At 45.1% G+C, this 12632-nt stretch overlaps 1 protein-coding gene across 1 annotated transcript in view; it reads left to right on the top strand.

Annotated features, from left to right (window-relative positions):
- Positions 1-927: 927 nt before the first annotated feature.
- LOC112241724 (heparan sulfate glucosamine 3-O-sulfotransferase 3B1-like) overlaps positions 928-12632 on the top strand; it is a 19213-nt gene continuing 7508 nt past the window's right edge. Inside the window, exons 1-2 of the mRNA XM_042313983.1 lie at positions 928-1377; positions 1460-1815. Coding sequence (XP_042169917.1) covers positions 1228-1377; positions 1460-1815 — 506 coding nt within the window. The 5' untranslated portion in view covers positions 928-1227. The remainder of the gene's footprint in view (positions 1378-1459; positions 1816-12632) is intronic.

The following is a 12632-nucleotide window of genomic DNA, read 5'->3' as shown; positions in this document are numbered from 1 at the left end:
ACACACACACACACACACACACACACATCAACGCAAGCACACACACACATCAACGCAAGCACACACACACACACACACTCACAGACACAGACAGACTCACTGGCGCTGGCACGTGGGCTTGCACACACACCACTTGTAGCCTATACTTGTTATACTGTACATTACACGCGCATCTTGACTACCGGCTGGCAGGAGGGTACAGAAACCGCCTTAAGTCGAGTAGTTACAACCCGTGACACCCTATCGCTTTTGCGCAGTGAAAGAATGCAACTTTACAAACTAGCCATTCAGCCTGGAACCGCAGGAGATTCAGGACATCTGCCCGCGTCGTGCCAAGTCCTTTCAGAACGTCGTGTGCTCGTGCTGATCTCTCCGCATAAGACTATTGTCTCGTCTGGTCATGCAGAAAAGCACTTGTTCTAGCGGTAGATATTCTGACGCTAATTCCACTGGCAGTAAACAGATGTTGTGTTGATGCTGTCATGTTATCCATATGTTTGGGGTTTATAAAAGGATGTTTAAAACGCTATCATAATATTTGCCTTTTGCATTTCAGCCAGTGACATAAATTGATTTCCTTCAACAATTCCAGCCTGTTAAAGTAAAGAAATAACAATTGAAATGTAGATTTTTAAAATTATTTTATGTAAAAAAAGTCTATCATATTTTCAAGTTTTAAATATTAAACACGAAACACTTATAGCACAGTTATAATCAGCAATCAATATTATAAGGTGACTATTACGCACGTAGCCATTATGTGTGAAGGGTTTATTGGCCTATAACTCCTCATTGGAAATAAAGCAACAGATAATTATCTCTCACCACAGTCTTCTAGGATTGGTCGGCTCTAGTGTCAATCATACGTCCCAAGCCTAAACGGGATGAATGGGATGTAGCCTACTCATCTATTCGCCGTAGTGCGCTCCCTCTCGCTCACACGCCTGTTGGCCAAGTGATGGGAGACAACCACCGATACTTTGTTTTTACGCACAGGGCGCGGACACACCTGACCCGAGTATCTTTTCGTTTCGTTTGGAATTGCGTATGAATGGAGCTGGAAATTAGATTCATTCATCACTAAATAATAAGAAGTCCGTTATAAGCAGCGTATAGGCAAGTTGTGGAATTATGTCAATTTCACCAGGATTTTTGCAGTGGAAGAGGAGCGAATAACTTTAGCCAATATGCGTTTTTGGATTATGACTCGTCTCGCCCGACTGTCCTATGGAATATAGCCCAATATATCAGAACCTGCATTTGGTCTCATCATCCCCTGTGAAGAATAAACTATTTGTTTTCTGCATCATGTTGTCCCTGTGGATGTATATGATATATTGCTGCGTCGGATACTGTTCAACCATGCCAAGTCTGATGGTCAGTACAGCCAGCAGTAAACATTCACAACATCTCGAAACAGTTGACCCTAACAGAACTCAACCCCGACTCCAAAACGAAGGGGACTTGGAATCCGAACACCAAGAAGATTCCGTTAGATTCTTTAGATCCGTTATTCGGCGCATCATCCAGGGACGTGTTAAATAATGAGAGTGATTTGGACAGCAGAGGAGGGGAGGACTGGGATGAGATTCGAAGCGAGCAGAGGACGTTGGATAATAATGTCGTGTCAAGTCTCTTCAACGAGTCAGGGCCGGTGGAGAGTAAGAAGTTGCCCCAGGCGATCATCATTGGGGTGAAGAAGGGAGGCACACGGGCGCTGCTGGAGTTCCTCCGCGTGCATCCCGACATTAGAGCTGTTGGGGCCGAGCCGCATTTCTTTGATCGGAACTATGACAAGGGACTGGAGTGGTACAGGTACATAAACGTAATAACGTCTCATACACTTAATAACGTTAACTGATCAGAATATAAACGAATTATGTATATACTACTAAAATAATTCATCATTTGCCATTTAATTGAGCCCATCTATTTAATTTAATTTATTTTGTATCCCATTTTCATTTCTAGGCTACTATTCAGTCTATAACACATACATATGTCATAGGTTGTCTGGTCGATTAATGGGTTTCTGAGAAACACCGTTATTTTTAGAGACTCACAAAGAACATCAAACAAAACCTCAAGGCTGTCAGGGAAGAAAATCTCCGTTTAGAATATTATGTTCGCTGGCCTCTACATCTCTTCACATAGCTATTGGAGGACTAATGCATGCAGTGTCTATGAACACACCTCTAAGATAACACGCAACACTATGATTAGATGGACATATGGCCATTGTGCTGAGTGGAAAAAATAACCAGATTGATTAGCATGGATTTAAACACACACACACACACACACACACACACACACACACACACACACACACACACACACACACACACACACACACACACACATGGACATAAGCACACACACACACACACACACACACACACACACACACACACACACACACACATGGACACAAGCACACACACACACACACACACACACACACACACACACACATCAACGGCACACACACACATACATACACAGAGAGAGAGAGAGACACACACACACACACACACACACACACACACACACACACACACACACACACATCAACGCAAGCACACACACACATACATACACAGAGAGAGAGAGAGACACACACACACAGAATAGAAATAGGCCTACGCCACACAATGGTAACAATTAGTTAAAGTAATCAGTGCCTGTAGTTAAGTTAATTAAAGTAGTGACCATTCACTGTGGCGCATGTGGTTGGTGAATATAGACCTACAGTAGTTCTGAAAAACTGTACCATGAATGTGCAGACACTATGGGTATCCAATGGAATGTGTTTATGAATGTATATCCTGTTCAAGGTGAAAATAAAACACATTTTCATTGGGCCAATAAAGCTATAATAAAGTTATAATGAAGCTGGAAGTCTCTCCTCACGGTGTGATGAGTGTGAACTGAGGAATGTATCACTCTAACAGCTGACTACCAACTCAATACAATCTAAACACCACCTTGGTGTAATCAAACACCCCATATAAAGTATAGTCCTGAGTCATAGGGAGAGTCCCAAATGGCACACGTAGGCTCTGGTCAAAAGAAGTGGGAATAGGGTGCCATTTGGGACTAGGGCCGATATGGGCCTAATAAAAGGGCCCATATTCAATTACGCAACTTAAATGACACATAGAAACTGACTTGTTTGACAGCTCCTTCTAGAGCTCAGACAAACATTCTACAGCTTCCATTCAGTTTGACAGTTCCTTCTAGAGCTCAGACAAACATTCTACAGCTTCCATTCAGTTTGACAGTTCCTCCTAGAGCTCAGACAAACATTCTACAGCTTCCATTCAGTTTGACAGTTCCTCCTAGAGCTCAGACAAACATTCTACAGCTTCCATTCAGTTTGACAGCTTCCATTCAGTTTGACAGTTCCTAGAGCAGACAAACATTCCAGTTTGACTTCCTTCAGTTTGACAAACATTCTACAGCTTCCATTCAGTTTGACAGAGAGCTCAGACAAACATTCTACAGCTTCCATTCAGTTTGACAGTTCCTTCTAGAGCTCAGACAAACATTCTACAGCTTCCATTCAGTTTGACAGTTCCTTCTAGAGCTCAGACAAACATTCTACAGCTTCCATTCAGTTTGACAGTTCCTTCTAGAGCTCAGACAAACATTCTACAGCTTCCATTCAGTTTGACAGTTCCTTCTAGAGCTCAGACAAACTTCTCAGACAGCTTCCATTCAGTTTGACAGTTCCTTCTAGAGCTCAGACAAACATTCAGACAGCTTCCATTCAGTTTGACAGTTTCTACAGCATTCCAGCTTCCATTCAGTTTGACAGTTTGACAGTTCCTTCTAGAGCTCAGACAAACATTCAGTTTGACAGCTTCCATTCAGTTTGACAGTTCCTTCTAGAGCTCAGACAAACATTCTACAGCTTCCATTCAGTTTGACAGTTCCTTCTAGAGCTCAGACAAACATTCTACAGCTTCCATTCAGTTTGACAGTTTGACCTTCTAGAGCTCAGACAAACATTCTACAGCTTCCATTCAGTTTGACAGCTCCTTCTAGAGCTCAGACAAACATTCTACAGCTTCCATTCAGTTTGACAGTTCCTTCTAGAGCTCAGACAAACATTCTACAGCTTCCATTCAGTTTGACAGCTCCTTCTAGAGCTCAGACAAACATTCTACAGCTTCCATTCAGTTTGACAGTTCCTTCTAGAGCTCAGACAAACATTCTACAGCTTCCATTCAGTTTGACAGCTCCTTCTAGAGCTCAGACAAACATTCTACAGCTTCCATTCAGTTTGACAGCTCCTTCTAGAGCTCAGACAAACATTCTACAGCTTCCATTCAGTTTGACAGCTCCTCCTAGAGCTCAGACAAACATTCTACAGCTTCCATTCAGTTTGACAGTTCCTTCTAGAGCTCAGACAAACATTCTTCAGCTTCCATTCAGTTTGACAGTTCCTTCTAGAGCTCAGACAAACATTCTACAGCTTCCATTCAGTTTGACAGTTCCTTCTAGAGCTCAGACAAACATTCTACAGCTTCCATTCAGTTTGACAGCTCCTTCTAGAGCTCAGACAAACATTCTACAGCTTCCATTCAGTTTGACAGTTCCTTCTAGAGCTCAGACAAACATTCTACAGCTTCCATTCAGTTTGACAGTTCCTTCTAGAGCTCAGACAAACATTCTACAGCTTCCATTCAGTTTGACAGCTCCTTCCTCAGACAAACATTCTACAGCTTCCATTCAGTTTGAGCTCCTCCTAGACAAACATTCTACAGCTTCCATTCAGTTTGACAGTTCCTTCTAGAGCTCAGACAAACATTCTTCAGCTTCCATTCAGTTTGACAGTTCCTTCTAGAGCTCAGACAAACATTATAGAGCTTTTATTCAGTTTGACAGTTCCTTCTAGAGCTCAGAGAAACATTCTACAGCTTCCATTCAGTTTGACAGTTCCTTCTAGAGCTCAGATAAACATTCTACAGCTTCCATTCAGTTTGACAGCTCCTTCTAGAGCTCAGACAAACATTCTTCAGCTTCCATTCAGTTTGACAGTTCCTTCTAGAGCTCAGACAAACATTCTTCAGCTTCCATTCAGTTTGACAGTTCCTTCTAGAGCTCAGACAAACATTCTACAGCTTCCATTCACTTTGACAGTTCCTTCTAGAGCTCAGATAAACATTCTACAGCTTCCATTCAGTTTGATAGTTCCTTCTCGAGCTCAGACAAACATTATAGAGCTTCTATTCAGTTTGACAGTTCTACAGCTTCCATTCAGTTTGACAGTTCCTTCTAGAGCTCAGAGAAACATTATAGAGCTTCTATTCAGTTTTTCTTCTGGAGTTTAGACCCAAACAGCACATGGTTTACTGCCAGGAGTAAACAGACTAAATTATGACATCATCCCCTAGCAGCCAGAAGCATCGTAATTCAATTGAGTGCTCCCGGTTCCAGGGATTGATTCTTAGGCTGTGATTCCCTTTACGACAACACAGCTTTAACCATGCTTGGTTCCCAAATGGCACCCTATTCCCTATATAGAGCACTACTTCTGACCGGAGCTCATAGAGCTCATAGAGCTCATATCACACTATGTAGGGCATAGGGTGCCACTTGGGACACAGGCAATGAGTTAATTTCAAATTCCAGGGATCCAAAGCTATAGGAACAGTGAACAGTTTGCCCAGTGTTCAACAATGTGTGGTTGTAATGATCAATATCTCAGTGCATCTCAGTGAGTTCCCAGTGTTAGCTAGACCTGTTGTAACCCACAGCATCACAACAGGCCTCTCTCTGTTCTAAACCACTATAACCTGCTCCTGATTCAATCATTGACATGACCTCCGTAAAGTATCAGAGTGACATGTAAAGTTAAATCATTTCAGGAATTCTGCGGCTTTTAATTGAAGACTGAAAAACAGCAGATGAGACACTTTATCAACATTGAAACGTGTACCTTTGTTGGTTTCTTTGAGGAGCCATCTAAATGGACTTGAGGCATCTACATGGACTTGAGCCATCTAAATGGACTTGAGCCATCTAAATTGAGCCATCTAAATGGACTTGAGCCATCTAAATTGAGCCATCTAAATGGACTTGAGCCATGGAGATTAGCAGTCAATGTCAACGGCTCCTTAATGCTACTAGTTCAAAGCTGTCTTCATCAACCTCTCTTCATAACCCTACAATGGAGGAAGACAGGGGAGCTACGTTCAAACGACTTCTGGGTTCAGCTGCTCCAAGACACTTGTGTTGAGGTTGACCAACGCACTGTGACGGGGGGTCTTTAGTGCATCTTCACTGACTGAGAAGAGAAGAGATGACATTCAACAAGGAACGGACAGTTTCTTCCTCTGGTGGTTTATGGAGTCTTTAAGCATCATATTTCATGAATCGATCAGAACGGCAAACTGATATAGTAGGATCTGTGTTGATCATAGAAGCTGGAGGCTATTGGCGGAGATAAAGAGCTGGAAGACAGTAAACGTCTGAGTGACATCTGACATATTTATGTTAGCTAAAGGTGAACATGCAAAAGCTCATCCTCTGGCTCAGAACTGGTATTTCTAAACACATTAGAGCTGCAGGTTCATGACTGTGTAGGCCTACAGTAAGTATCCACAGTGGAGAAACACAGTGCAGTTGTATATGTAGGATGTAATGAAAGAACCCTGTATCTGATTGCCTGGAGTGGTTGTTAGGTTAATTAAAACCCCTCAGCTTGAGTAAAGCCCAGCCAGACCATTCAGACCCCAGTCAGACCAGAGCACCATGACCTCAGACAGCCAAGGAACAATACAGCCACCCATTAATGATGCTTCTGTTCAGGGACTAGGGAGGGAGGGAGGGAGGGAGGGGGAGGGAGGGAGGGAGGGAGGGAGAGGGAGTCACAGTGGAGGGAGGGAGGGAGGGAGGGGAAACCCCACAGGTCTCTGTACTAATGACCATCACTAGTGGAGAGTCATCTCCCTCTACGCTGTCTTTTAGTGAAGTCACAGTGGAGGGAGGGAGGGGAAACCCCACAGGTCTCTGTACTAATGACCATCACTAGTGACCGTCACCACCCTGGATCAACAGAGTCATCTCCCTCTACTCTGTCTTTTAGTGAAGTCACAGTGGAGGGAGGGAGGGCCGAGGTCACATGGTCATCCACATACCAACCAGTAAACTTACTGTTAAAACATTCTAGATGATCAGAAAGGGTGCCAGTTATTCAGGGTTACTTGAGGCCCAACTCGTTCACCATGGAGGTCCTCTTACCATGAGGTTAGTTATTTCAGTGTTGGTCCTAACTTTATCCTTAGGAGGGGATGGACAGGGAGAGGGTATGGTGTGGCTTGACTAACTCTCATAAAGCCTCCACCACTGTGCTTGGGGAGAGGAGGTGCAGGGGAGGGGAGAGCGGGGGCTGAGGAGCAGCTCTGCTGGGTGGCCTGGTTCAGGCCCGTCCCCCGTGGAGGCATTGATCTCTGCTGCCCACATCTCCACACTGTTGGTCCAACAGTGCTGTAGAAGCCCCCCACCCTGCAGTCTAGAGACACACAGAGAGGAGAGGCCATACACATAGAATAACTACAACACACAATATGGTCGCCTTGAAAGGGGATTCTCATCTAGTCCTTCTATTTCTATGGCCAAGGCCTGGCGCAGCGGGGACTCCGGCTACAGATATAGCCAGTTGGCCACGCTTTCACGGAATATAGACGTGCTTACACCAAGAGGCAGAAAGACAGGAGCTGCCAGACAAATTGTAGGCTACACGCTCACACATACAGGAGGGAGGGAGCGCGGGAGGAGGGAACTCCCAAAGGCCGTGGGAATGTTCTTTTCCATTCCAACCTTCCTCCTCCGTTCTCTATAAGTCACTGTTTTATTTTCCAGTTAGACTTCTTGACTTATTCTCTTCTTGATACTATGAATTTAGAGAGGAGGACATCTGGGCACCACATGCTGCTGGAATCAAAAGGCATGAAGTGATCCTGGAAAACGAACCCGTTCTGTTGAAATGTGACATGAAGTGATCCTGGAAAAGGAACCCATTTTGTTGAAATATGATAGTGTGGGGTTTTTCTGTTCTCGTCAGCTTGCTATCTCACTGACATTGTCAGAGGAAGGGAAACAGTTATTCTAACCCCAAACAGAGCTGCTTGGGAGCTGGGTCGGAGCTTGGTGGGAGCTGGGTGGGAGCTCTGGCAGTGGGGGTGTACAGCTGTCTGAAAGAGGAGCAGAGGAACCCCTGGGGTTTATATTAACCCTAGTGATAATAGAACAGGGCCATTAGAGGGAAACGTGGTTTCACTTTACGTTGTATGCAAATGCTTTTTCAACTTGAATCCTTCGGAATGTTGCCTGCAAATGGAACTCTGGGTTCTGGAACTCTGGGTTCTGGAGCTCTGGGTTCTGGAACTCTGGGTTCTGGAACTCTGAGGCCAGCAGGATGGACAGATTGTTAACACTGAGCCTCAGTGTTCTCTATTCTGTTCTGAAAGTTGACACTCCTCCTGAGGTCTTTCAGAGGGAGAAGTTACATTTCCCTTCAGGTAGTTCATAGGGAGAAGTTACATTTCCCGTCAGGTAGTTCAGAGGGAGAAGTTACATTTCCCTTCAGGTAGTTCAGAGGGAGAAGTTACATTTCCCTTCAGGTAGTTCAGAGGGAGAAGTTACATTTCCTTCTTTCAGGGGAGAAGTACATTTCCCTTCAGGTAGTTCAGAGGAGAAGTTACATTTCCCTTCAGGTTCAGAGGAGAGTTCTGAGGGAGAAGTTACATTTCCCTTCAGGTAGTTCAGAGGGAGAAGTTACATTTCCCTTCAGGTAGTTCAGAGGGAGAAGTTACATTTCCCTTCAGGTAGTTCAGAGGGAGAAGTTACATTTCCCTTCAGGTAGTTCAGAGGGAGAAGTTACATTTCCCTTCAGGTAGTTCAGAGGGAGAAGTTACATTTCCCTTCAGGTAGTTCAGAGGGAGAAGTTACATTTCCCTTCAGGTAGTTCATAGGGAGAAGTTACATTTCCCTTCAGGTAGTTCATACAAGTACATCTGGTTTTCTTTTTGCTGACTACAAACCCTTAGTGGTTTTTATGGACACAGGGGAATAAAATGGTTTAAGAAGCAGGAAAGCCATCCATGTAGATTCTTCCCAGCTAAATTCAATGCATCAGCATATTGATAGGCAGGAAAAGAGCAGAACATCTGTTGAGAATGAGGAACGGGCCCAACGGGGGGTGTGTAGGGCTACAGTAGGTATTGAAATGTGCTGACATTTGTTTCTGAACATTCCTGAAATAGTTGACTTTTAGCTGACGCAGCTCTGTAAACGGTATCAGTGAAGACCTACTTTTACTTCTTGGACTTCAATAGCTGGAAAACTAAAGTTCATCTCTCATCAAACTATTATCAATCAGGGATGGAAACTGTCATTTCAGGTGGTAAAACCCAGGGGGTTTTATAGGAGGTCATCAGACCACAGCACTTTGTCAGACACTTAGAAGAACATGAACACGTTGTGGTTCAGTTCAGTTGTTTAGTTCTCTCCTTCTCTGTCCTCCTGGAGTTGTTGTTTAGTTCTCTCCTTCTCTGTCCTCCTGGAGTTGTTTAGTTCTCTCCTTCTCTGTCCTCCTGGAGTTGTTTAGTTCTCTCCTTCTCTGTCCTCCTGGAGTTGTTTAGTTCTCTCCTTCTCTGTCCTCCTGGAGTTGTTTTTAGTTCTCTCCTTCTCTGTCCTCCTGGAGTTGTTGTTTAGTTCTCTCCTTCTCTGTCCTCCTGGAGTTGTTGTTTAGTTCTCTCCTTCTCTGTCCTCCTGGAGTTGTTGTTTAGTTCTCTCCTTCTCTGTCCTCCTGGAGTTGTTTAGTTCTCTCCTTCTCTGTCCTCCTGGAGTTGTTGTTTAGTTCTCTCCTTCTCTGTCCTCCTGGAGTTGTTGTTTAGTTCTCTCCGTCTCTGTCCTCCTGGAGTTGTTTAGTTATCTCCTTCTCTGTCCTCCTGGAGTTGTTTAGTTCTCTCCTTATCTGTCCTCCTGGAGTTGTTTAGTTCTCTCCTTCTCTGTCCTCCTGGAGTTGTTTAGTTCTCTCCTTCTCTGTCCTCCTGGAGTTGTTGTTTAGTTCTCTCCTTCTCTGTCCTCCTGGAGTTGTTGTTTAGTTCTCTCCTTCTCTGTCCTCCTGGAGTTGTTGTTTAGTTCTCTCCTTCTCTGTCCTCCTGGAGTTGTTGTTTAGTTCTCTCCTTCTCTGTCCTCCTGGAGTTGTTGTTTAGTTCTCTCCTTCTCTGTCCTCCTGGAGTTGTTTAGTTATCTCCTTCTCTGTCCTCCTGGAGTTGTTTAGTTCTCTCCTTCTCTATCCTCCTGGAGTTGTTGTTTAGTTCCTAGACCTGTACATCTCTGATGTGATTACTGATCAGATCCTGTCAGACTGTAGACCTGCACATCTCTGATGTTATTACTGATCATGTCCTGTTAGACTATAGACCTGCAAATCCCTGCAGCAGCTAGGATAGAGCCATGAGTTGAATTACCAAAGTAATTTATCAAACAAATCACCTAGCAGGAAACATATAGTTTTGGGCAGGAAGAAGTTTCTTTCGCAGAATATTTTGCCACATTTTGCAGAACATTTATTTTGCTGACTGTAAGTCTCTCTGGATAAGACAGTCTGCTAAATGGTAGACCTGTACATCTCTGATGTTATTAAAGTCTCTCTGGATAAGACAGTCTGCTAAATGGTAGACCTGTACATCTCTGATGTTATTAAAGTCTCTCTGGATAAGACAGTCTGCTAAATGGTAGACCTGTACATCTCTGATGTTATTAAAGTCACTCTGGATAAGACAGTCTGCAAAATGGTAGACCTGTACAACTGTAATTGATCCATCCTTGCCACCCTGACAGAGGTGTTGGTTCTGTTGTTCTGTTAACAGCAGGAAGACAGAGAGTGATAAAACTGCTATGTGGTAGCGCAAGGCTGAAAGTGACAGATCTATGGGTGGCAAGGAGCTTACCCGAAAGGTTGCTGGTTCAAATGCTCAGCCAACTAGGTAAAACATCTGTTCATGTGCCCTTGAGAAAGGCACTTAACCCTAATTGACCCTGTAAGTCTCTCTGGATGAGAGTGCCTGTTAAATGACTAAAATGTAAAACCAGAGGAGGGCATACACATTACGCCTCTTCTCTGCACTTCTCTCACCTTCTCTCTAGACCTGGGCCTCTTCTCCGCCCTTCTCCTCTCACCTTCTCTCTAGACCTGGGTCTCTTCTCCGCCCTTCTCCTCTCACCTTCTCTCTAGACCTGGGCCTCTTCTCCGCCCTTCTCCTCTCACCTTCTCTCTAGACCTGGGCCTCTTCTCCGCCCTTCTCCTCTCATCTTCTCTCTAGACCTGGGCCTCTTCTCCGCCCTTCTCCTCTCATCTTCTTTCTAGACCTGGGCCTCTTCTCCGCCCTTCTCCTCTCATCTTCTCTCTAGACCTGGGCCTCTTCTCCGCCCTTCTCCTCTCATCTTCTCTCTAGACCTGGGCCTCTTCTCCGCCCTTCTCCTCTCATCTTCTCTCTAGACCTGGGCCTCTTCTCCCACCCTTCTCCTCTCATCTTCTCTCTAGACCTGGGCCTCTTCCCCACCCTTCTCCTCTCATCCTCTCTCCTCCTCTCACCTTCTCTCTAGACCTGGGCCTCTTCTCCGCCCTTCTCCTCTCATCTTCTCTCTAGACCTGGGCCTCTTCTCCGCCCTTCTCCTCTCATCTTCTCTCTAGACCTGGGCCTCTTCTCCCGCCCTTCTCCTCTCATCTTCTCTCTAGACCTGGGCCTCTTCTCCCGCCCTTTTCCTCTCATCTTCTCTCTAGACCTGGGCCTCTTCCCCACCCTTCTCCTCTCATCTTCTCTCTAGACCTGGGCCTCTTCTCCGCCCTTCTCCTCTCATCTTCTCTCTAGACCTGGGCCTCTTCTCCGCCCTTCTCCTCTCATCTTCTCTCTAGACCTGGGCCTCTTCCCCGCCCTTCTCCTCTCATCTTCTCTCTAGACCTGGGCCTCTTCTCCGCCCTTCTCCTCTCATCTTCTCTCTAGACCTGGGCCTCTTCTCCGCCCTTCTCCTCTCATCTTCTCTCTAGACCTGGGCCTTCTTCCAACTGTTAATCAGGTGGCCTTGATTCCTGCTGCTGCATATTGCTGGTATGAGAAGAGTCGAGGAGTGGATAGAAAAGGAGGGGAGGAGAGCATGGGAAAACCTTTCTCTGCATTATCTGTGTTGACAGGAATGCTGTAGAGATATTGGGACATCAGAGCACAGTGAAGAAGGCACTGAGTGCACAGAGAGCGAGAGAGAGAGTGATGAGAACGTCTTTTAACACGGTTGATAAGAGAACGTTCCACCGGTATCTACGACCAAAGAACGGCCTCATCCTTCCTTCTAAGAAGCTGTTCTCTTTGATTCATGTCTGGAACTCGTCTAACAGAAATGTTGCCAGATTATTCTGAGTGTCTGCATACCATCACCTCTTATCCCATGTCTGGTGGTCTGAGGAGAGGAGTGGTTCCCACAGTAGTAGAACCTATGGTCCTGGTCCTCCCCTCTGAGCTGGTAGATAGTAGTAGACCCTATAGTCCTGGTGGTGAATCCCCCCCTCTGAGCTGGTAGATAGTAATGGACACTATAGTCCTGGGGAATCCTCCCCT

This window comes from Oncorhynchus tshawytscha, unplaced genomic scaffold (genome assembly GCF_018296145.1).
Source record: "Oncorhynchus tshawytscha isolate Ot180627B unplaced genomic scaffold, Otsh_v2.0 Un_contig_2738_pilon_pilon, whole genome shotgun sequence".
Taxonomy (NCBI): Eukaryota; Metazoa; Chordata; class Actinopteri; order Salmoniformes; family Salmonidae; genus Oncorhynchus; species Oncorhynchus tshawytscha.
Note: the sequence above shows the minus strand (reverse complement) of the source record. Positions and strands in the feature narration are given on the sequence as shown.